Source organism: Corvus cornix, chromosome 1 (genome assembly GCF_000738735.6).
Source record: "Corvus cornix cornix isolate S_Up_H32 chromosome 1, ASM73873v5, whole genome shotgun sequence".
Classification (NCBI taxonomy): Eukaryota; Metazoa; Chordata; class Aves; order Passeriformes; family Corvidae; genus Corvus; species Corvus cornix.
This window is the reverse complement of record NC_046332.1, coordinates 107558357-107583768: the sequence shown is the minus strand read 5'-3', so window position 1 is coordinate 107583768 and position 25412 is coordinate 107558357. Positions and strand designations below refer to the sequence as shown.

The 25412-nt window shown below is 40.3% G+C and overlaps 1 protein-coding gene across 15 annotated transcripts in view; it reads left to right on the top strand.

Annotated features, from left to right (window-relative positions):
* The window catches only part of DMD (dystrophin), a 1178400-nt gene that overhangs the window by 1119825 nt on the left and 33163 nt on the right, over positions 1-25412 (top strand). For 11 of the 15 annotated variants that reach the window (XM_010394528.4, XM_019282755.2, XM_039551991.1 and 8 more), the window contains 6 exons: positions 1615-1700; positions 4338-4495; positions 12757-12923; positions 14988-15099; positions 20087-20223; positions 20992-21030. In XM_010394528.4, coding sequence (XP_010392830.2) covers positions 1615-1700; positions 4338-4495; positions 12757-12923; positions 14988-15099; positions 20087-20223; positions 20992-21030 — 699 coding nt within the window. The remainder of the gene's footprint in view (positions 1-1614; positions 1701-4337; positions 4496-12756; positions 12924-14987; positions 15100-20086; positions 20224-20991; positions 21031-25412) is intronic. The other 4 variants (XM_039552002.1, XM_039551931.1, XM_039551911.1 and 1 more) reach the window with 1 other exon arrangement.

Here is a 25412-nt window from a genome sequence, read left to right as displayed (position 1 = left end):
GTACAGCTCTGCAAATCCCGCACGTTTCGGATTTGTTTTAATTGATCAGTCACTCATGCTCATTTGCAGTAGCATGCTAAATTATTGGTTTGACTTGGGAGGAGAGGAGAGTGAACTGAACAACTCATGATTCGTACAAGTTTCAATTTAATTGCCTTGCAGAGCAATCATCGTTCTATATTCTTCTCTTGTATAATTTTCATGAGCCTGGTATTCATCAGGAGGAGTTTCTCAGGGCACAGATGATAATTAATTTGGAAAAGATTTGAGGGAGAGGAGTAAGAGGACCAGAGTATGGAAAGCATAGGTAAACTACAAATGCTTATTCGTGATGAAAAACACAAGATTCTTTAATAAAAAGTTGCAAATTCTAAATTTGGCTCTGTCCACTGGTTTCTGTCTGTACTTTTTATACGGTTTGCAGGGGAGATGTGTGGGTAAATGAGCACTGCTGGCTCCTCAGCGCCTTCATAGGATTTAAAATACCACATGCATCTTTACCTAGGGTGCAGCCTTATGCATGACCATGGCCTGCCTCTACATGATTTATCTTATTCCCAGTGGGGGTCTTACTGGTGATGCTTCAAAGCTGTTAAAAAGGCTCTGCTTCAAAAATGTTTGGTTTAGGCATTAGCTTCCTGTTTTGTGTAAGTCTTCGTTTGCAATAGATGTTACATATTTGAAATGCTATCAGAAACAAAAGTCTGGAGGGGAAGCTAGCAACTGGAAGTAAATTGAGTTAAAGCAGATGACTGAGAGAAGATGTGAAGGTTTGTCACTGCGTTGCCTGCAGCTCAGAGGAGGATGTTGTTCTTGCTGTCATATTAAAAAGCAGAAGTAGTAGCGTGGGCACGTTACAAGGCAGGAGTGAGCGTGAGGGGGAGGCTGACAGGCAGCAGGGGCTGATTGGAGTGTCCCAGCTCCTTGGCACTGCACAGGAGAGGTTTGAGTGCTGCGAGGAGGAGCGCAGAAACCACACCAAGGTGTTAATGGCATAACTGTACAGCCTGCCTGCCTTGCCATGATTTCTAGGCAAGCTTTTATCATTCACCTGAGCATATTACAAGTGTCTCTGTCGCTGCACACTGCTGGCAGAGGCTGCTTTTTCATGCTTGGCTTGCTGTTGCCTTTTCAGACAAGTCAGGGCAGGGCTGACAGACAGTAAGAAAGACTTTCTAAAAACGAGTGCTACATCAGATTTCTGGTGAAACTAAAGCTATATTGTCATTGGCAAAAGGGCTGGTGTGTTGTTCTGTCAGGGACCTCATCTCTGAGAATCACTCAGCAGCAGTTCATAGAGAAGCCTGTTAAAATAAGCATAGTGTAAAGACCCTTTACTCACTTTTTTCATAAAAAAAGGAGATGGGTAATTATTTCCAGTTGAGACTGCTTCTGGTAGAATTGATACAACAGCACAGTCCAGTTCAGCTGCGCCTGTGAAGCCACAGTAATGTGATTTTTTTTCATTTCTAGCTTAACTAATAACCATCCAGCTTGAGTGTTCTCTGTGAGATTTAATTTATAAAGACTACAGTACTGCAGTGAACTTGGTTATCGTAAACAAATTATGACATGAATGGATTGTATTATCAACCAATGTTTCTTTTCCATTAGGGGTCGAACAGGAAGGATCCGTGTCTTATCTTTCAAAACTGGTGTTGTATCCCTTTGTAAAGCACACCTGGAAGATAAATATAGATGTAAGTTGATGTAATTACCTTATGTTTGTATTCCTGTTTTATTCCTCCTGTTTATTTCTTGAATAAACATTTAAATAGCATACAGAGACATTATTTTAGATATTGCAGATGCAAAGTGTGTTAACTTGTTTCACCTTGTACTTTTAAGTTATTTGCTCTCTGTAGTTTTAGGTAGTTTAACACAGTGGTTGCCAAACATTTTTATTCACACCCCTCCCAGTGAAAATAATTTTGAGCACTCACCTCCAATAGATGTATGTCTATTTATAAATTATGTACATGTACCACTGTACTAATATATTTTTGACATTATAAGACATACCAAAAGTAGAACATTAGAAAGGATGTGATAAAGATTAAATAAACACTATTTTGATAAAGATTAAATAAACACTATTTTGAAACTTTCAATTGAATCTATTAACTGTACAAAAAGTATTTCTTTACTGCATCCTAATGGATTCTCTTGAGCACTCCCTGAGGCACAAGAACCCCTTTGGAGACCACTGGTTGAGCACACCGTTGTACACAAAAATGCATGTCTACAGGACACTTGCATTACACTATTTTCAAATATATTAACTTTTTAAAATGATTCCCGCATAGTGGTCAGTCTTATTATGTACACTGTGTTTAAATATAGTTGCTACCGTTAAATAAATAGATTTTAATAAATAAATTTAAGTAAATATTAAAGGTGTGCGGCTTTTGCGTATTTTAAGAGAGGAAATACTTGAAAAAATTCCACTTGCAGCCTTAGTTTTACCTGACAAATGAATCAGTTCACTAATGAGACTAGGATCCAGAAAAGAACTACTGATAAAAGTAGTTCTCAAGAGTAACTTTCTTGTTGAATTAACTGGTATCACTCATTCATGCACTTAAAAATACCACTGAAAACCCAGCCTTTAGGGTTTGACCCAATACCATAGCACTTCTTCATCAGTTGTTATCATTTTATTCTCTACTAATGCAAGCTGCAGAACTCTAAAGAGAAAACAGACAGTACCAACAGCGGGGTCTGTGCATGACTGTGTGTAATTGGATCATATTTTAGGGCCATCACAATGAATGTCACAGTTTAGATTTCTAGATGTTTCATGTGGGTGTTAAGAAAAAGTATTCAGAAAATCTTTTAAGAAAATTACTCAGTACAGATACTTTTCAAAATGATATTTCATCGAAGGTTATCAAATTTTTAAAGGAAAACATCTATTCATAGTTTAGATTCTCCTGCACTGTGTGTGCATGGTAATGCACAACCTATTAAGTGCCCTATAATGTTGCTGAGGACACTTAATGTTTTAATGACAGGGAAATGGAAGCTGAATAGCTGTGGGAGAGGAAGGAATTGTGTCTGTCATGCTGTGGTCTGGCTTTGCCATCCATGCTGAGGTCATAGTGCAGTTGCCATTAGTATTGCTGCAAGTATGCAATGACTTGCACCCCTTACAATTTTTTGTCTCATTTGTGCAGCAGAGCTGCAGAGTTGGTTGTGCCGGAGCTCAAGTCTTAAGGCTTGCAGAGGTGATGGAAGGATTCATCTCAGAATTATTCATTATAAAACTAGACTTTGCAAGAGTGAAATTCATGTAATTAAAAGATAATCCTTTCTCTATCTGTTCCTTTATTCCTTTGGAAGAAAACAGGTCTCAAAGCAGTGCTAGGAAAGTCATCTCGAGCAGTACTGAAGCACCTTTATAATTGTATCCCTGGTGTTGGGTGAAATATTAAAGTGACTCCAAAAAAAAGACTATTATTTTATTCTAGTCTTATTTGGCTCTTCCTTTTTTTTTAAACTGTTGAAAAGTAAGGAGGATTTATTCAGGTAATATATTGTCAACAGAGATGTTGCCAAATAAATACTTCATTTAATGATAACCTGTATTTTTTTTTATTATGAATTCTGTAACCTCCTCAATATATACATGGTATAACTAATTCCCACCAAATTAAATTGAGCTTATGGTGGGATAATAATTCTGTCCTGTAAGGATTCTTTTCCAGAATGTTGCAGTAACAGAACATGGCTTCAAGTGACATTTAACTTCAGAAGCAAAAAATTAATATGATATTAAAATTTCTGATGGATGGCAGGTTCTGTCGTACTGTAATTTTTTTATTTTATTTTAGAAATTCTCTTGAATTAAAAAATCATGATACATCAAAGTGAGCTCTTTTTTATCATTTTAACTCATCTGGAAGAGAAATGGATTCTCTGAGTTGTATGTTTATTGCTAAGACTTAAAAAGGTGCTCTATGTTGTATGAAATTATTTTATCGTTAAACATTATTTTTAAGACATCTGTGTTGTGGCATGAAGATCCTGCTGTTCAGTTAGCTCTGTTACAGAGTCACTGCATCCATTATCAGTAATGACACAGGTTCTGTGTTAGAGCGGCCTTTCTTCCCAGGTACAAGCCAGTAATGCTATTAAAAATTACCACTAGACTTCCATTTCACAGAGAACCCCCAGTGTTTTTGGGAAAAGAAGCAGCCAGATTGAGGTCATATTTGTACTCATGTCCACCAGGGCTGCTGACCGCACCTGCAGGCCTTGGAAACGATGCAAATCTGGGCTGTTTGCCGCATCCTGGTAGCGATGCTTGACCTCTGGTGTCCTTTTCCTTCTTCCAGACCTGTTCAAACAAGTGGCAAGTTCCACTGGCTTCTGTGACCAGCGCCGGCTGGGGCTGTTGCTGCACGACTCCATCCAGATCCCGCGGCAGCTGGGGGAGGTGGCCTCCTTCGGGGGCAGCAACATCGAGCCGAGCGTCAGAAGCTGCTTCCAGTTTGTAAGTTCGTGTTTTGCTCACTGTGAATTTTCCGATTGGTATTTTGTTCTGAGCTCTCCCGTACTTCTGAGGATTGAAATCTGGGATGAGGATTGGGGTACTGTGGGTCGTGTGATGATAGTGGCCATCAGTGCATTAAACTGTTCCATTCATGAGGGGTATTTGAATTATTTCAGGCAGCAGATAATTGTCATTGGGGCTTCTGTTGGAACTGAACCCTCCAAACAGTTTTAAGTCTTTGTTGCGGCAGCTCCTGGTTTTACAGTTTCCTATTGCCAGCAGTAGATAACTGCTTATTGCTGCCATGTGGGTGAACAGCAGTGGTTAATCTGAATTTTGGGCATGTACCTGCCAGTGACAGCCAGGTGCCCAGGGGAGCAATAGGCGACTCCCTCCAGTGCTGTCTAGGGGCGAGGAGTGCTCGATGAGCTCCTTCCACTCCTTGAATGGATAATGCCAATTTTTTAAAGAGTTCTGAAAGAATTCATGTCCTGTCTGTTGAGGAATACACAGAAAACTGCAGGCTCTTTTCAAACTTGTAAATTATTTAATCTGGGGAGGAAGAGAGTTAAGGGAATTATTCATCCTTATCATAACTACCAGCAGAATGCACAAGATGAAGACAGCTGCTTAATGAAAAGGTAGAGGAGGGGAGGTAATGTATGGTCTGTGATTAACTCTAAATGCATCTTCTACATTACAATGGAAGAAAGCTCTTTTCCCATCTCCTCACTGTCCCTGAGGGATTTTTTTGTTTGCTTGGGGAAGGGGGGAGTTGTTGGCTTTTTTGCCTGCTGCTCAAGTTTCATTATGTAGTAGTTTCAGTTCTGTAGTAAGCAAAACACAGCAAGTGTTTTCAATGAATATTAATGCTTGGAAGTAGACTGCTTACACACAATGACTGTGAAAAGAATCTAATTCTAAGATCACCACAAACTTCAGTTGTGATGGGACATTTGCTTTCTGTATTTTTCACATTTCTTTTAACAGATTAATTCTACAGGATTCACATTTTACTGTTTCTGTCATTCATGTCTTGACCTTTTATTATTCTAATCTGTATTAGATGCCATTTTAGAATGAATGTTTTATAGGGCTGTGTCGTGGGTGGATAACCCATGCTCATAAACTGTGGACTGTAATGTTTATAGCTGTGTTAGACCTCGCTGGTACTTTCAAGCCTTGAGTTCCATGTTGGGCTTTCAATTGACACAAACACAAAATGATGCTGCAGCAAATTCATGGTCAAAATTTTGTGCAAATGACCTTCCTCAGAAATTAGGACTCACTGGATTCTGTCGTTTTCCCAAGTGAATGTCAACAGCACTTTAGAACACTGTTGAAAAACTGATAAGGAAGGTGACCTCGGAATCTGGCAAAATCATAGGTTTTTTTGAAAGGGGGCTGCCATTCTCTGTGTTTATACTAGGAATAAAACAGTAAAAATCATAGTGATGAAACACACCAAGCCTGTTTTTTTAAAGTAGGAAGAAGACTTTTGTGGATGGTCCTGTGCAGGGCTGGGAGTTGGACTCAGTGATTCTTGTGGGTCCATTCCAACTCAGCTTATTCTGTGGTTCTGGATTTTGTAATACCTGTTTATTTGAACAAAATGAGTTAGCAACATTGTCATTAGAAATGAAGACATGCCAGCAGGCTGAACGTTGTACCTTATCCAGCTGCTGGCATATTTGGGAATAGCCCAAGCACAGCTGGACACAACCTTTGGTATGCTCAGAAATCAGAACATCAGAAAACCTGAGGTTTCCTTCTCTTACCTGCACTGAAAAATAGATTTTCTTCTTACCTGCAATAAAAGGAATGTCATCCTCTCTTTTTTCCTCTGGATGAAGCTTCATTTTAACTCTCCAAGTGCAAGGGTGGTTTCCAACCTGGGCTGCAGCAGAACAGACAATCTTCTAGGAGGCACAGAAAGGGGGAGGGAGGTTGAGATGAGGAGGAGAAATAGAGTCCTGGGGAGAGGAGCAGAAATCCAAACATAGGGAAAGCCCTAATGAAGGCAAGGGAGAAGGAATTAAGGAGTGGAAAATAAGGACTCTTAGGGAATGACAGTAAGAACAGCAGTAAGAATAGAAGTGATAAATGAAAAGGCTGGGTAGAATGAGGCATGAAAGAAAGGAGCAGCCAGGAATGGAGATGGGGAAAGAGATAAGAACTTTCCTTGAGAAAGGGAGAAGGGGAACACAGAGACATCCTTTCCGTGTAGGATGGTGGGCTCCAGGATCCACAGGCTGGAGGAAAGCACAGAAATGCTGGTGGGGAGGAACACAGAGCAGCCCAGGAAATTGGCCTGGAAAAGCTGGCCTGCGAGGGAGTACTGCTGCTCCCAGCAGCCTCCCTTAACTGGAGCGAGAGTTGTGAGGGTTCATAGTTTACATTACTGCATGGGAACTAATTTAAGTCTTTCTTTGTACGCCCACGTTGAGGAATGCTTTTTCTTTAGTTTTGTTTTTCTCTTCCCTTTTTTCTTCCTTCTTTCTGGTGATGATAAGCCAGCAATATAATTGCAGTCATGTCAGAGTTGCAACAATTGTGTGCTTCAGAAATGGTTCTCCCAGCTCCCTTAGGTTAGGTGCCCTGGCAACGGCCTTGTCTGTCTGCACAGCAGCAGGAAAAAAGGGGATGTTTACTGTTCCCAGTGATAACAAAGGAAATCTCTGCTGCTTTTTGAAGAGTGAGTCCTTGAGAATGAGGTTTGGGCAGGGAGGAGCCCAGCCCTGCACACCTCTGCTCCTGAGAATTGGGTCTCCTTCTCCCGAGGCTGCTGCTCCAGTCCTACTACCTCTCACCCCTCCCAGCACTGACTTGTGCTTTCCATAGCTTTTTTCATTTGTGGGACGGTGCTGGTAGAAGTTCTTGGGAGGGGAAGGATATCATGGGACTCACCTTTCCTATTTGGGGCAGGGGTATGTAATTTCTGCTTTGAGATTTTAAAGAAAAAATACTTTAAAGTTTAGAGAGCAAAGAGCTTAATCCAGTGAGCACTCGAAGACTGTATCGTTCTGCTTAAGCTCTGAATGCATCAAAGCAATCTATAGATCCATGAAAAATTGAGTGAATTCAGTGTTGCTGCAGTGTGAAAGGACTTTCCTTTTAGTTCTCTGATGGGTACGTTTTTTAAGTAAACAGGATAGGGAAATGATATCGACTGAAGGACACATGGTTTTTAATCACAGTGGAAAATTATTAATATGCTTTCCTCATATAGTGTAAACAGGACCTAGAAATTCACATCACTGCCTTGGATGAGTTACTGTGACATTGGGACTTTGAAGAAATGTGATGAGAGAGCAGAGTGCAGCTCAGATGAAATTGTCCCTTGCCATTTCTCAGTAAAATGTTGGATAGTTGTTTCTTGGTTATAAACTCCTTTAAGTATGCTTTCTTTCAAGGATACACTTGAATTAGAGTACTTGATTTTAAAAACTATAACAGATGAAGCTAAGGAGTAGTAAAATATGTGCAGTTAACTCGTACATGTATTTTAACCCTTGTTTTGCTTCATTTTGGTGAAGCAAAGTATTTTAATATTCTGTGTTGTCTCGTCTTCATCATTAGATTTGTACTTGACCACTGGTAAGGCAAGATCAGCCTGCTTTCTAAAACCACTGAAGTGTGTCCAAATCTGGTGTATTTACTCAGGCAAATAAAATCCAAAATAGAGCTGTTAGTCCTTTTAGGTGGCGTTTGGGTGTTACAAATCCTAGTCCAGGATCCTAAAAGTGACTTTGGCCATAAATGCTGTGATTTGAATTGGTTGGACAGTTGTTTCTTGAGGCATTGTTTATTGCTTTTATTTTTTGAGCAGTTAGGAAATACCAGTACTGTGTACAAATAACTATATGTAGTTATATATACAAGTCTATATGAAAATAAGTTTCAAGTGCAGTATTGCTGTTGAGGGGCTCGATCTCTTTTAAGAGATTCAGGCAGCCCTTGTTTTTATTCATAGGGTATTGCTTCTGCTTCTGGCTCTGACAAGAGAGAGCTGGCCAGAGGGAACTAGCAAATCCTTCCTCAAGCTGCTGTGCTGTAAATGTCATAAAACAGCAATGCTGGTTTCATTTCAGGAGGATTTTGTGAATCTGTGCCTGACTTTGGAGTCAGTCTTGAGGAGTCCTACAAGTGAACTGCTTTCAAGAGCTATTTTAAAATGGTTTAGGGGATGGGGATCAGGAAGATGGTGTTCAAGTGTGGATGATATAAAACTACACCAATTCAGTTCTGGGTTCATGTTCTTTTATTTTATTATTCTTTGCCACAACACTAAAAACATTGATTGGCGTAGTCAGTGCAATCCAATGTAATACAGGAGTGGAAGACGAGGGTGAACAGGGTTAGGTCTGACTCTGGGGAGACAGGGTTGCTGTTACTGGCTGCTGTGCATTTTTAAACTTTAACAAGTCATAAGAATCCCATCCCTCAGTTTGGTTTGTCCAAGCCAATATTTGCTAATGTAAAGCTTTCCACCTGGGATGAAAAACATCATTAAATTAACAATGTTAATTTATTTCTGGTCAATTTCCTACACTGCATAAACAGAATATAGCTAATCAGAAATGTTATCCAAAATTTCTGCTGTATTATCTGACTCAGTCCAAAAACATACCACATTGTTCATGTAAAATTCCAACTGTATTTTGGAGCAAATTTCCTATTATGGACAGATAAAGTTAATATAGCATAGAATATTTTTTCAACTACTAGCTGGAGGAAGAGGGAGGGAAGAACAAAAAACTCATCTCCCAAGTATTGCATAAAGATGCTAGTACCACCCAACTTCCTATTCCTCCATTGTTTCTGCAAAATAAATACTGAAAAACAGATGTCTGGAACATAATGAATTTGAATGTCCTCCATAACAAATTGTTACTTGTAAGCTGGAAAGGCCTTAATGAATTTTACTTTATGATTCACTCTGTTATTACCATAAAAATTGGGAGTTGCACAGAAATGTGTTCAAGAGAAGAACCATTAATATTCTTTACAGCTTGATCTTGTTGCTTCAGATATGAACTGTATGAATTCAGCCTTTTTCCCGTATGTAAAATCTTCAGCTGCTGCCTTACTGGATTTAGAGATTATTAAAAAATTGTAATAGCAGCTCGGGGAGCAGTCGAGAAGTGTCTGTCCTATAGTGTCTGACCCTGACCAGCTTTTCTCCACGTGGCTTTAAATCTCCATGTAATATAATTCAGAACCAGTTCTGATACATTTTAATGCACCTAATCTCTCTGAGCACAGGTTTTGTACAGCCGCCATACGGAGCTCTGGCTAGGCAGCTATTGGGACTGCTGGCAATTGACAGTGACTGTAAAATTAAAATAGATCTTTGGGTGTTACAGAAAGTCTTTCATTGCTGCAGCGTTTTCCCTGCAAATTTAAAGCAGCTACAAGTGGAGAGCAGTGCTTTGAGCGGCTCATTCTTATTCTGACTGCAGCTTGCACTGCAGCATTTCCATACACCTCATGTTTTTCTATTAGGAATGGTATATTAAGAGATCCTCTTAATTTTTTTTTTTTTTTTTGAGGCTTAGAGGACCGCTGTATAGAAAGTGTAGTCTGCTAGGCAGGGTAATGGTTTGCCAGTGTAGTTGCTGGCTGAAGCTGGATCCCTGAGTGAGTCACAGAAAGCCTCTCCTCTGCCCCTTTATTGCCCTGCCTTCCAGCTGAAAATATAGATGGTCATATTTTATAAACATGCCTTTCACTTAGGAGTTCCAGAATTAATTTAATTCGACTGAATTCACTGATGTACTGTGGCAGAAGGCAGTATTCACTGTTCTGAACAAATTCTTTTGCCAGTGTTGACTGGACTTTATTGTGCTTTTGATTTTCTCTTTTTATTTTGGGGGGAACTTCCTAAATTCTGTAGCTACGTGAAAAAACAGAGAACTAGGGTTTAATGCAGAAGTCTTCAGAAGTGTTTTGGTGTGTATTCCATTTAATGTAATCCTTTAGTGAATATCAAATTGTGAAGGACTTTATCTGAATAATTGTAGATATGCTCTGATTTGATGTTTTTACCCTAAACACCAAAAAAAGGATGTTAATGACTATACTAGAAGTCCATGTTTATGGATCCCAAATGTAGCCATAGGAGTCATTATATGGTTTCCCAAACTAGCATCTCAAGAAGGAAGCTCTGACCAAGAATCTTTGTTTCTAATGAAATTAAGTATTGCAACAGTATTTTAAGTCAATTTTAATGCAATGCATTATTCAGGCATATTACAGGGTTTGTATTCTGTATCTTTTCTGTGAGTTTCTGTCTGGGAGACTGCATTTTTCTTAGCCTTCACATATTGATCAGTTAATTTGTTTGTCAAGGTTATAAACAGTGTTAGATTTAAAAGAAAACAAAAAACAAAACTATAACTGATTGGCTTTCCCTATAGCTCTCTGTCCTGCAGAACAGTTGTGATTTTCTTTATCAAAATTCATTGCTAGCATTTTTATATAAGGTTTTAAGGTTTCATTATTATTATTAATACTTATTATTAATTAACTATATTTAATTATTATATATTAATATAATTATTAATATAAAAATATAATTATTCATTAAATATATAATTATTGTTGTTATTTTATATATTCCTTATATAAGGAATAAGGTTTTAGCTAGGTTATACTAAACTCAGATTTCATGAGAAACTGGAAAAATAACTGAGAGCAAGCATAAAAATCCCCAGTACTCAATCCCATATTCATCTTGGTTCATGTACATGATACATTAATGCTTATTATTTATTTAAATGCTTCAAATAGATTTGGAGCCACAAAGGAAAACAGTCAGCCTTGTGAAGTTTAAAATATAAAAGACTGGCCCACTGAGAGATGTATTTGAAAGCCTAGAGAAAAGGGAAAACAGAGGATTTAAATATATTCAGACCATAAATATTCTGTTGCTGTGGGTAGCATGGAAGGAAATGTCTCGAGGAATTGGAATTAGCATGTAGTGATGGTTTAGAGAAACAGAGCACGATGGTATCCTTCTTCATCACTTGGGCTGTTCCTTGTGCTGACACGTCCTCCCTTCTCCCACTCTCCCGTGAGCCCCTTGAGGTTTCCACCTGATCCATCACCTCGCTTTCAGCACTGAAACCATCTCCCAGGTTCTCAGATGACCAGTTTTGTGCAGGTTTAGTGACACCTTGCATGATGGAGAGCTGTTTCCTGTAAACACAGGCTCCGTCATTCCACTGTTTTCCTTTAAATGCCTTTTGATGCTCCTTGCCTTTGTTCTGCACTGTTCTTTGCAGTGTCCAGCCTGCTGGTGCAGCGTGACCTCTGCCCATGCACAGAGATCACTATTGTCCCCTGTTTTCTTGTGGGTTTTGTCTCTGTTTTCTTTTTCCATACTGTGGGTGCTCCGGGTAGGGACAATGTATCATTTTTTGGGGTGTGCATGGTGGGTGGCACAATGGGATGTGGCTCAGTGGCTGAGCTGCCTTGAAGTTACCATGGAAGAGATACCTGAAATGTCACACTGGTTGGGATGGGAAGGCAGCAGAGGAATGGGTTTGCTGTGAAGCATTCATAGGCTCTTCTGCTGTTGGCAGAGATGAGTGTGGGATGTAATGGAATATGAGGATTGTATTTTGTGGGACAGAACTGCATTGTGTTTGCAGTCAGTGATGGGAAATTTAAAGAAGATCTGGTGAGAAGAGGGGGTTTGAGGCATTTAAGGAGGCTGAGGGTTTACATGTTCAACAACAGGCTTGAGAGGGATTTGAGTTATTTTCTTACATGTGCATTATGAAGAAAGGTCAGTGTGATAATGAAGGATGTTAAGGAGAGAGGAATTTTGATCAAAAGATATGCAATTTTTAGGGCTTGGATAAAAGTTTTTAAAATAGGTGAGAAGCAGTGCTATGCAGGCTGAGATAAGAGAGACAGGGAATGTGAGATCAGGCATCAAAGGTGATCCTGTAAGTGGATGATTTTGTCTGTGACAAAGGATATGGTAGTGCTGTCTAATGTAATAGGGAATAAGAGAAAGAGAGATGTGAAATATTAATAATAGTTTTCAGTTCCTGGCTTGAAGGCAGGATCTTGGGGATTTTTTTTTTTATTTTATTTTTTTTAATGAGTAGTTGGACTGGGGGAAAAGCTGGTGTATATGCAGAGAAGAGATACGGAGCTGACAAGAAGCAAAGAGCTTGAACAGTTTATTAGATGGTGAATAGACAGATCAGTTGTGCTCAGCCCCTGTCACTTTTCCCCTTGTGTTGCAGGCCAACAACAAACCAGAGATTGAAGCAGCCCTTTTCCTGGACTGGATGAGGCTGGAACCACAGTCCATGGTGTGGCTGCCTGTCCTGCACAGGGTAGCTGCTGCTGAGACCGCCAAGCACCAAGCCAAGTGTAACATCTGTAAGGAGTGCCCCATTATTGGATTCAGGTACAGACTTGCTCCCTTTCAGTCCCATGTGCTTCTGCTTTGTGGATCAAGAGCTCTGCCTGATGCCAGGCAAACCAGGAGCTTCATTTTATATGCCTTTTGTTGTTGGAAAAAATAATTATGATGGGGGCATGAGGGAGAGTGGCACCTAGACTGGGTACAGTGATGTGAGGCTTGAAGAGGACAAGTTAAGATATGGCCCTTCCTCTGTGTCCCAGTCTCTCCATGCCTCAACAAAAGCCTTGTTGGATTGCACAACCAACACAATTTGCCTTACATTCAGTGTGTCCTATGGAGTTCCATTTTCTGAATTGGATCCTAATGAATTCCTTTCTGTTATAGTATAAAGCAGGAAGTGCCTTGAAAATTCTCAGGCATGTAAAAGCTACATGTGCGTTTCTCAGCAAAAGAATGTTGGTGGAACATTAACCTGGAGTGGGGGAAATGTTGCTGGTCTATTTAAACATCTGGATTGACACTGTGGTTACTATGGCAATGAATAAGTCACTGTGTTGTAAAATGGCTGTGTGTTGGTGTGCCTGTTTAGAAGCCACTTAAGGGCTAAGTAAATACTCACTTTCAATTATGCCTAGACTTGTTTTATCACTTTGCTTCGAAATAGCTGCTTTGTACGGTTTCTGCCCTTTTTACACACAGTCTTCTTTTACCATTGGCATTTCTCCTTCTATGTTATCGTGTTGTTTACAAAGAGCTTTCTGTAATTTTGTTTCCAAAACCCAGATAGATAACAGCAGCAAGCAGTGCTACACAAAAAAGCCATCATTTTGCCCTAACCTGGAAGCATATGAATGTTGCTTTTATGCATGTAGTGAGGCAGTGCTTTCTGCTATAGTTTCACAGCCACTGGGAAACGGGGGAAATAATGAAGGTTTTTATTGCTTTGTTTTGAATTGGAGGCTGTTGCTCTAATCATCTAAATTCTTTTCCTCCTGCTTTTATTCCCTGTGAATACCTTAACTGGGAAGTGATAAATATTACTGAGGAAGATCTATGGATTGGATGTGAGTAATTCAGTACATCCACAAAGTCTGATTTTCCCATTCCCAGATACGGTTTGTGAGCTACTGTATTACTTACACAGTTTTGTATAAACCAGCCAAAGACAAGTAGGTGGAAATGAAAAATGTGGCCCTTGGAAAAATCAAAGGATGGCAAGTGAATGGATAGTCTGTTGAAAGCACCGAGAACTTGGGAAGTGGACACTGGAGCTCTGTGTTGTGTCTAATTTTACTTGACTGATGTCATCTGTCTCTTAAATTTATATAACAAATCTATTATCATGATAGTAGAATCTGTCTGTCACAGATTTTTTTCTCAGTCTTTGCAAGTCATTGAAACCCTGTGTACACACTTGACAAAAAGATACTGTATTGGAAGGCTTTTAGAAAGCTAATACTGTGCACCCAGTTCATGTAAAACAATGTTCTTTTGAGGTCGTTGTGGCTGAGCTGCTTCATGTATTTGGAACAAGACAACCCTTATGCCTCCGGCTCTTTCAACCACTTCAGCACAGCAGATACAACAGTTAGCTGCCTCACAGAGCTGATGAGATTAAATGATGGCCCAAAAGTGCATTTGGAGTTTTGCATGGATGGAATGCTCTACAGGAAAATTGTTTTTATAGAGGTGTTAGGAAGGACACAAGGGGCTTGCCAGAGTGACTTACTGAGAGGGTATTACTTTCTTGAATTTTCCTCCTGGAGGTCATTCTGTTTTAAGAATCATGATGAAGAGCAAAAGATCTGAAGTTAGTGTTATAGAAATAAAAAGTATGGTGGTGTCTTTCCTATGTTACACGTGAGTGAATGTGTAGAAATCTTCTCTTTTGCCCAGTATTAGAAATGTTTTTGAAGATTGAGATCTTTGACAAACATCTGAAGCAGCAGTACCTGTCCCTCAGGGCAGAGGAGTATTGCTGGGCATTGTACACCGTGTGACATCTCATGGAAGAGAATTTACTAACACAGAAAACTTGATGGGCTGATACGAAGCAGTCACATACAAGGCTCTGAAGCCGTGAATTTTCTTTTTATCCTCTTCTAGGTACAGAAGTTTAAAGCACTTTAACTATGACATCTGCCAAAGTTGCTTCTTCTCTGGCCGTGTTGCAAAAGGTCACAAAATGCACTATCCCATGGTGGAATACTGCACACCAGTAAGTAGCTGTTTTACTGACCCTTAACTGTCCCTTCTTACATAGAAAGGAAAAGCTTCTTTTCCTATATGCAAGGTAATGAAGCATTAGGATGCCTTTTCTTCCCTCCCCCATAATTAAATCTCGTTTTATATACTATACATGCCAGCAATTTTTGATGCTTAGCCAGGGATACTCCAATGGTTTGAAGCAAATTGAAGCTCACTGTTTGCACAATTCTGTGTCGTAAGGTACTGTTGTGTGCTAATGAACTTGTTCATGTTCAGTGCCATAGCTCACTTTATGGATCCTGCTGGAAGCACGTGATTTGTGCAAATACTCATTCGTATCTTAGGTCCCAAGGTTTCCTCCATATTACTGTGTGATTTTTTTTCCTCCTTTCCTCAGCAGGTTGCCACTTCACTTGCTGTCCCCCACAACACTATGGTTGCATTTTTAAGTTCTTCAGTATTTCATGGTACTTTTGTACCATGTAAATATGGTATGATCACTTGATGATGTAAAATGCCAGGGAAGATCTCAAGGTTGCCAGTTGGATTTCATTTCTGAAGGGGGAAGCCTGGGTGTTCAGTGCAGGGTGTGCTGCAGTGATGGTGTGGTCAGGGTCTTCACCCTTCTTTCACGGCTCCCAAAGTAATTGGTTTTACATAAACATTTCTTTCATGCCTGACAGCTGGCAAAGGAAATTCTGCATTTCTCTCTCAGTGTGCTTCTTTTTCTTTTCGGCCTCTCGGGACCAGTACAAAGGGGCATAAATTAGAGGCGCTCTCAAGTTAAACTTCCACCTTGTAGCAAGACTGAGCTTTCAGCTGCTTTTGCTATTGCTTGTGCTGGTCTTGAAGCAGTGCACTCTGGCCAGCCTTTCCTGGTGAGATAGGATGATTCCTAGTCTTTCATCTGCTGGTAGTCATAAATAGTGAAAATAAAGCATCAAAATTATACATGGGCTAGCCTCATAAAATTATATGAACAGTCCTTACATCTTCATCCAAGCAAAAAGGCATGGCCAAAATGAAGTAAAGACTCTCAGCTTTTCCTAGACATTTAAAGAGAAGAGAAAAAAATTTATTCCCCTAAAATATTATGGTGAAGCAAATCCAGAATTTTTGTTAGTTTTAACTTACAGATAGTTACTTGCATTATCTATTGACTTTTACCTTTCAGTGGCAGTATTTCATGGGAATCTCTGCAAGGGCAGCCAATGCAGATTTGCTGGCTCTTCCTCAGTATTTGTTGGCTGTGGTTTTCAGCGCTGTCCCCCAGGGACTGAGGTTGCTGGAAAGGCGATTTGCCTGAACTGCTGCACAAGGCAGAGGGAGTCACTGGCGCTGCCCGGGCAGGCCTGAACAGACTTCTCCATTGCAGGCATTCCTAGAGCAGAATCTCATGATCTGAATCGTAGGCAGGGTGAGTGAGCGACTGACCGAGTGCCCGGGAGCCTCCCTTCCACCTGCAGCTGAATCCCTCCTTCCTGGATTGGCTGCAGGTTTGCTTTGCACTTTGCCGCTCTTACCCTTGCTAATAAACAACACGGGAGATTCATGAGTGGTGCACAGAGTGCACAAACCAGTATATTCCAACTATTTTCTTATCCTTTTGATGTGTTTTGAGGAAAGAGAAATAAAAAAGGATAATGAGGCCCACCTCCAGCCTGCAGCAACTCACTGCAATGCTGTATCCAGCAGGTTTGTGTTCTCCCTGGAGATCACGGATTACTAAGAGGTGGACATGGTGGTGAACAGAAAACCTGCCACCACGTCCAGCTTGCTGGTTCAGAATAAAGAACCATTCACAGCCAGGAGATTTTTCCCTGAACTCCAGCAACCCATGCTAATGTGCCGTGCCTGGCTGCACAAGCAGCCAGTTGAATTAGAGAAGGATTAACTGCGGTGGAGGGGGAAGCGAATGTGACACACAGCAAGCCCCACGTTTTTTTGTGTTGCTGCTCTTACAAAAAATTTACCCAAGTACTGGGGGACTGAACATCCACTGAAGCTATGTCTAGTTTGTAATTGTTTTCTAAATAAATGAAAAAGAGTATGCAGGTGGCAGAGCATTTATCAGTCTTCCTCCACACTAATCTCTCCCTTAAAATGTATTTTGGCAGACACAAGACATGTGATGCCTTCTTTGATAGTATCTTTGCAATAATTTGATGTGCGCACTGAAGGGTTCTGATATTTTTATTCTCCCTCCCTCTTAGTATCAAGAAACTTTTGAGCACTGCAGTCTTTAATTCTGCTTAGGGGAGTTTTGAGAACTCATGCTAAATACCTGAGGGATGTGATAATTTTCCCTCTCTTGCAAAAGGTTGAGTCACAATAAGGGCAAGGCAGTTGCCTGATTTTCATTTAGACAGAAAAATTGCAACAATTATTCCTGAAAGCAACACAGCTCAATTTATTGTTCAAAGAGATACGGCTTTTAAAGAGGTTTCAAACAAAGCATAGAAGACAACTTCTAGACTGAGATGTAAATGCAGGATGATTTTTCTGTTAGGGTTTAATTAACAGTGACACACGAACATAAAAAATGCCTTTTTGGGAGGAAGTGTGTCAAACTGATAGACCTGTCTACGTCTAGAGTTTCCATTCAGGGCTGAGGTCTGGGGAGGTGGGTTGGCAGGGCACTTTCTTACACCAAACTGGGAAAAGTCAGCTGATGGTAAAGCTATTCCTGTGTGAATAAAACGAACTATTTCTTATGAAATAGTTTGGTTTCAGAATAGTTTTGGAACATGCTCAACCCAGCTGCCTATATGTTGCTTTGATTTAAGAGAGCTGGGATGCTGAAACTCCACTGTTTCTTCCTCATAAACCAGTTCTGCTGGGGATTTTGGTCTGGATGATTTTACTCTGAAAATCATATGTAATAAAACATCTGTGGAGTAAATCAGAAGGTTTGGCTGAAAATAGCCTCAGTTTATCATCTTGTCCACATAATAATCACATTTTCTTTGCCTTTCTTGTGCTCCTTGAATATTTTTTAAATGGCAGTTGGATCGTATGAGAGGTGCCTGATGCTTTTAGTTGTCAGTAGAAGATATATTTTCATCTTGGGATTCTTGGGGTACCAGCTAGATCAGGATGTTTCTGTGCAAACACAGCATTTTGCTGTTTAGTTATCATGGAAAAGATTCGGGGTAGAGATGGGGGAGAACAGTCCCAGGAAGGTTGAGGCAAAGAATGTTTCATTGCTAATCATACCTGAAAACACTTAATCCAAATTACAGTTCAATACAATAGAAAGTGTTCTCAACATCAGAAACAGGGCATTAATAAATGGTTATAAATGGCACAGGTGAGCAACTGGACAGAAAGCTGTGCTTCATCTATTTTATACCAAGATTAAATATTGAAAGTTCTTCTGTGTTTCCAGCTGATGTGCTCTGTATGCTCTCCTGATGACAAGCTGGTTAGGAGCTCTCCTGGCAGGCATTGCAGATGGAATTCAGCAGAGAGAATTCCCTCCTCTGGGGGCATGGGTGGGGAGCCACCTCAGTAAATCTCCTTTCCAGAGTCCTCTGGGTGGTCTGGGCACACTTCATCCCTCCCTTAGCCAAATGTCTTTACTTCTGATGAATTATGGAAGGGATACTTGATAGTACTAAGCATTATCTCTGTTCCTTGAAAACACAGATGCTGCTGTACTGGCTCATAGGTTCTGCTGTGTCACTTCTCTGCCAGTCACTGAATTTTTCTGCCAAACAGACTGACCAGAAAGGGAGCCAAATTCTTTCCAGCTCTGCATGAAGCTCGTAGGTGTCATAAGTACAGGGATAATATTTGCCTTTTCAGTCTTTCTGCAGATAATTTTTCAACCATCCTTAATTTTTCTACTTTTTAAAAATCTATGTATCTTTGTTTGAAAGCTCTGTTAAGGTTGGCTTGACTGATAGGTTCCAGCACATCCTTCCCCTCTAAGCAGAAGTCATAGAACTCAGTAAAAATGTCAGAAAGATTAACTTTTCCCTCATTTCTTTTCTTTAAATTAGATACACTGGAGAAGAAATACTGTTATGTGGGTCAGGAGGAACTTAATTTACTGTAAAAGAACAGTACTTCAGGGTTTAGTGTTTCTGCAAGGTTCAGAGAAGGGAGTGCAGCCTGACTAAGGTAATTGAAGTCTTACATTAAAATTCATCAGGAAATTGCCCGATTCTTCGTCAGGCTCTCAATAAGTCTTGCATCTTCACAGCAGACATCCTTTAAACTCTGCCTGGCTTTTTCTGGTCTTTAGGACTCTAAATCTACATTGTGCTCCTCTGCTGGTCTCTACAGCAGCAAGAGAAGCCTGCTGCAGGCAAGGGAGTAGAAAACTTCATGCAAGTTGTTCTCTCCTCAGAGTATTGATCTTAAATGCCTGCTAGCTTCACATTGAACAGGTGCAGGAAGAAATAACTGATCTGAGAGCTTTCAGCAGCTCTCACCTGCTTTTTGTTTCCCTTTGGTCAAAATATTAATGGCACAGAAGGCTGAGGAGGGAAACTGGGAAGAAAATGTACCTGGAGATTTTCATGGACTGACAAGTCCATGAGATGGAGATGACAGGCATGTGGTAAGAGTTGAGATCCAGACAGTTAAGCACCCAGCTGGACACACGGACTGGCTGTGCGTCCTTCAATACAGCCATTTTAGTGCTGAACCAAAAGTAGGCAGAGAATTGCCCCCAGCCAGGTGAGGAAATGACAAATTCTTATCTAATTATTGCTTGTCTTCTTGAGATCACCTGAGGTGAGGCATGAACCTGTCAGAGGGTTTTGGAGCTTCTTCCCTTCCCTTCCTTCCTCCCCACTAGCAGTGTCTGTGTAGTGCATTGTAAGGTGACGGTGATGGACAAGTAAAACTTGCTGTTCTGGGGCTCAAGCCATTGGCAGCTCTGCTTGGTGTGATCACAGCTCTTCCAAGTGATCCTGCAAAGGAAGAGGCAACTGAAAAACAGGGACAACCTCATGAGAGATGATATCATTGTGATTTGTGGCTTTCAGACAACTTCAGGAGAAGACGTCCGTGACTTTGCCAAGGTACTAAAAAACAAATTTCGAACAAAAAGATATTTTGCAAAGCACCCACGAATGGGCTACCTGCCTGTGCAGACTGTCTTGGAGGGAGACAACATGGAAACGTGAGTAGCTCTGAAGTATCTAAGTAGCAATTCATTTGGTACACTATTTGAGCTCCCCAGCTGGTGCCAACTCCTTTCACTTCCTAAATGCATAAAGCCTCTTTATGTCTTTCATTTCTGTTTACCTCGGCTGGCAGGAAAACACAAGCTGGGCTTCCAGTTGCCATTGCCTTTATCTGCTTTCACCTGTCCTTGTACAGGAACTTCAGCTTCAGTTAGCAAAAAAAAATACTCACGGTCTTACTGGCAGTCTTACAGGCTTCTAAGTTTGATGTGCAATTTGGAGGCTAATGATACATTCATTAAATTTTTATTTTCTTCCAAATGGGTATCTTTCCTTGGTTTTATTTTTTTAATTAGGCTACCATGTTTGTGAGGTTGCCAGATGATTTCTTCTTTTCTCAGCCTATAAATTTAGTCTTACTAAATGACTTTGATGTCTTCATGGAAAAAAAAAAGCAGTAATGATGCACATGGAGAAATCAGTGACTTAACCCAGTTCCCTTTGGTTTTTTACACATTTAATCAGTTGTTTAATGGCAATTGCACGCAGCTTGTTCTCGCTCTTTCTGTTTCTCTTTTTAAATTTTAGATTTCAAGGTTTTTTTCCCACTTTTTGGTTGGTTGCTCTTCACAGCCATTCATGTTGGTCTGTTGGATTTCTGCTTTTTAGTTGTTGTGATTTTTTTTTTTTAAACCTTTCTGTAATTATTTTGCTGCTGAGTTTCTTCTGCCTTTCTCTTCACCTCCTCATTTTTTGTCTTGCAGTCCTGTTACTCTGATCAACTTCTGGCCAGTAGATTCTGCGTGAGTACTTTTGCTGAAGTGTGCTGCTGCTGCTACTGCTGCTGCGCTCCCTCACTTTTTCTTTTTGTTTATTTCTTTGTTTAGTTTTACATGAGATCATTTCCTTCTTTCTTTATGGTTATTTCCTTTGATGCACTCTCTGAAGGAATGTTTTGATCCCAAATAAGTAGAATGAGATAAATCCTGGAATTTCCAGCAGTCATGGATTTTGTACTGTGTACTCTTTCCTGGAGTATGTATTTCTCATCTAATTAACAGGGGTTTCGTGCAGACCTACTAATGCTTATCAAAGTTTGTTGTTTAAAAGCCTGTGTTTCTGAATAAGTGTCGACCCCTCTGAATGTGTACTAAATGCTTTTTGAAAGACAGAGATTGAACGTGATATGGATTTAATTCAGTTTCAGGAATGACACAGTTTTGCAGATAAAGCTATAATTTGGTTTTATGTGCAACCATGCACACTCGAGTGCCCCAGTTAATCCAAAACTCACTGGGTATTTTATTACAGTTTTTCAGATACATTCAGATTTGCAAAGGCAGGTTGAAATGGCAAAATGTTTACTGTATTTTTCAGAAGTTAAAAAAGCAGGGGTTTTCAGCTGTGGAATAGATTTTCGTTCTTGCACCACTCCAGCACATGCATTGTCTTAATGTTGTAGTAATAGCCTCAGTATAAACTAAAGATAGATGTATATTTGCCATTGTGGCACTTGCTACTTCTAGTGTTACATGGATGCTTCTAGAATAATGTTAAATAAGGATGAATTTTAATTCACATATTGATAACTAATGAGAAACTAATAGATAGATTTTTTATATTTCTATATGGTGAAATGTATATGGCTTGCACCTCCATTGATTTTTTTGTAGAATAAACAAGAGTGAAATGTATACATTGGAATATTGATTTATAATTTTCATTGGGAGCACAAACCCTTGGGAAGCTAAGAGAAGTGCTCTGCCTCTGGGATATTTAAGCAACCAAGAAGCACATCTAATACTGCATACCTCATATGGTTGAGAATTCACCCACAGAGAATGCCAAAAGTCTGGACCCAGACTGAAATAGAGGAGCTTTGAGCTTGAGGATGCACTTTTATAAATGCAACTATGGAGCTAGATTCCTTATATTTTAGAACAATTGCAACGTTAAAAGTAACATTCAAAGAAACCTTGGATCATATGGAATGCCATTGCTGTGTCTGACATAACATGAAATTAAGCTGTCATAACATGGTTATTTCTAGTTACTTACAGTAATAACATTCTGGTGTGCCTACACTGACAGCTTCACACCGAAGGTTTGCTGGTGTTTGCTACGAGGAGTTTAAGTCACCTGTAATACTTAAGAAAATTTGAGAAATACCGAGGAGCAGGATTTGTACAGAGAGGTTGCACTTTTTGTCAGACTAACTCAGGTATCTTCTGGAGCACAGTCCTTTCATCTGGTCTGACAAGGAAGCAGAAAAACGAGAAATTAATAGTGGCTGGAAAGAATTGCCCTTCATTTTGTTCTACTAACTTTATTTCTTTCCTTCATGCTATAGCACTTGACCTGCAATTCAAGTTACTGAGCTACCCATGTTTAAAGCTGTTTCTCAGTTACAGGGTGATTCCAGCTTCAGCAGGCAAACCAGTTATCATAAAGCTTTCCCATGTTTTCTACACTCATGCCTTTTTCTGGTGCTCTCATGCCAGTTTTCTGGTTAATCTTTGAAGTGCCTCAGAAAAGCATCACCTGTCAGTACTCAGCAATGCTAGTGCTATTCTGACACCAACATGTGGTATACATGGAACTGTTTATAAATAGATAATTTTTTTGGTTGGAAGTTAATGGCTCTGACTGCTTATTACCAATATTTTGCCCAGATACTCTGCTTGCCAGGAATTAAAGGGGCAGTTCCCAAGCTGTGAGAATTTGTGTCTTTTTACTTCCACTGTGATGATACAATGATACAATTTACTTGATTGTACACTTTCAGGAAGCATCAACTAAAATGCTGAACAAAGAAAAGTACCCTCATCCTTCCAGCCAGGTCTCTGGGGCTGCAGGGAATTGCAGGAAGGTGGTGTTTGCCACTTGGTCACCACTTGACTTGACTAGAATTCCCAGGCTGCTCCTGCAGACCCCAGCTTGAGCAACGCAGCTGTGGAGCCCTTATAAAAGGGATGGTTATCTTGGCTAAATATTAGGTGTGTCACTCAGCCTTGCTGACTGTTTGAGCTGATTAGGTGTGCTGGGTATGTGTGCTCAGATAGGAAGGACTGTGAACTCTAGCACAGGTGGTCACTGAGAGTATGTAAAATGCAGCACAGTCGTTCTCAAGTTTGTTCAGAGACTGGCAAAAGTACCTCTGAGCAGCTGAATTCAACACAAATCAATGCTTTTCTAGCAGGTTTGCTTTCTTAAGCAAACTTCTAAAAAGCTTTTTGAGGTGTATCTCCATTGCAGTATATTCTGAAGTGGAGACAAACCTGAAACTCTAGCCTCACTCTCTGCTTGCAATTGGCAGAGAGAATCAGCTCCAGCAAGTTACACAACACTGTGTTGTCTTCTGGAAAATATATATAAGTACACATATATTACACAACTTGGTCACTTTTGAGGTTGAAGCATACTGTCAAGGTAGCAGGGATATGTTCATCCAGTCAGGCCTGACTTTTTGCCATGCAGTACTGCAAAAAGAGACATCTCCTCATTTCCCAGTAGGTCCCAACCAAGTGCTGTCCCTTCCTTCGTACTGGTACAAATACATGTGCAGTGCCAGGGTGAGAGGCACTAAGAGAATGATCCAGCTCAAAATTAAGACTACTTCTAACACATATTTCCTAGTCTATGCACAGTATTAGCATCTACATTTGTGTGTATGTTGAAAACAAGACTTCTTGCATTGATGGTACTCCAGTTAAGATCAGCTAAACATCTGCTGTATGACAAAAAAATAGAAAAATGAGGGTAACTTCAGTTTATCAGAAAACCATTGTGATCTTGCTCTGTGATCTGCTGCTCTAAAAGAGTTGCTGCCTTTTTCCCTCCCTTCCCTGTACTGTACACATTCTTACACAAAACAGGATATCAAGTCACAGAGAAGCAATTGCCCATCCACTGAATCTCTGCCGCACTGAGGAACTCTGTGTACTGAGTATTTATCCTCTGGTGTGCTGTGGTAATGCTTGAACATGTGATGAGTAGAAGTAGAGGCCAAAGCTCATTTCAGACAAAATGAGATTTGTTATACTTGGCCTGTAATGTCTTAAAGAGGAAAAAGTTTGCTGTTGTGTCAGAAGAGATACTAATGATGACAAATTTTGTGTATCCAGCATACAGTTCTATGAATGCAGAAGGACCCTAATTTGGGGCCTTTTGGAGGCTGATTAGAAACCTGGAAGCTGACAAGTCTAATAGATTTATGGCAGGATTGTCAAACTCCTAACATGGGAACTTCACAAACCAGAAGATTACTACAGTTTTGGTTTATAACCAGTAAATACAAAACCTGCCTGCTTGTGCAATGCAGTGCAATCACTGTTGGGCAGTCCCAGCCTGAACCACAGTATCCAGCAAATTAAAATGGGGAGAAACTCCTTCCTCCATCAGGAGTTCCAGAAGGAGAGTCAGCAGAGATGGAATAAAGGGCAGTTGAAATTTAGCAAAAATATAAAATTGCCATGCAACTTGGGAAGCTGCATCACTTTTTGTTAGTCTGACACCTCCCAATACATGTAGATTGGCTAAATCCCACGTGGCAGCAAAGGGTGCTCTCTGAACTGCATGGGCAACATAATTTAGTGTTGATGTTTTCCAGAGCTGAGGCTGTAAGAAACAATAATTGATGATAAAAATCCCATAAATTTTTTCATTGACAAAAAACTGAAGAGGACCTCATACCATCTGTAAGGCAGAAAACCCAACATAATTGATAGTGTCCCCCTGTATGACACAGTGAGCTACAGTTGAGATTGCAACTCTTGAAAGACACTAGGCCAAATCATCAGTGTCTGCAGTGTGTTATTAAAGGCTCATTTCAGACATTTTATGTTTCTTATATTTATTTCTAGCTGCTTGTGGAGTAATCCCTAAAGGCTCTTTTAAGTGGGATGTGCTGGAAGCAGGCACTGGAGCAGGGTGGGAGGCAGAGGACAGGTTCCCAGCAGGACTTTGGCAGCCAGTGCAGGGCTGCATGTGAAGCAGAAATGCCAACAAAGGAGGCAGGCGTGAAGGGAAAACCAGAGTGAAAGCTCTTCTATAAATCCTTTGGAAAAGGCTTCTTTAGGAATTGGTATGAAGAAGAATCGTGGCAACAGACGGATTGCAGATGGTCAAAATCCCTGGTGTGGCACCACAAAACATTGCACCGATGGCTTGAGGAGGCACACACAGC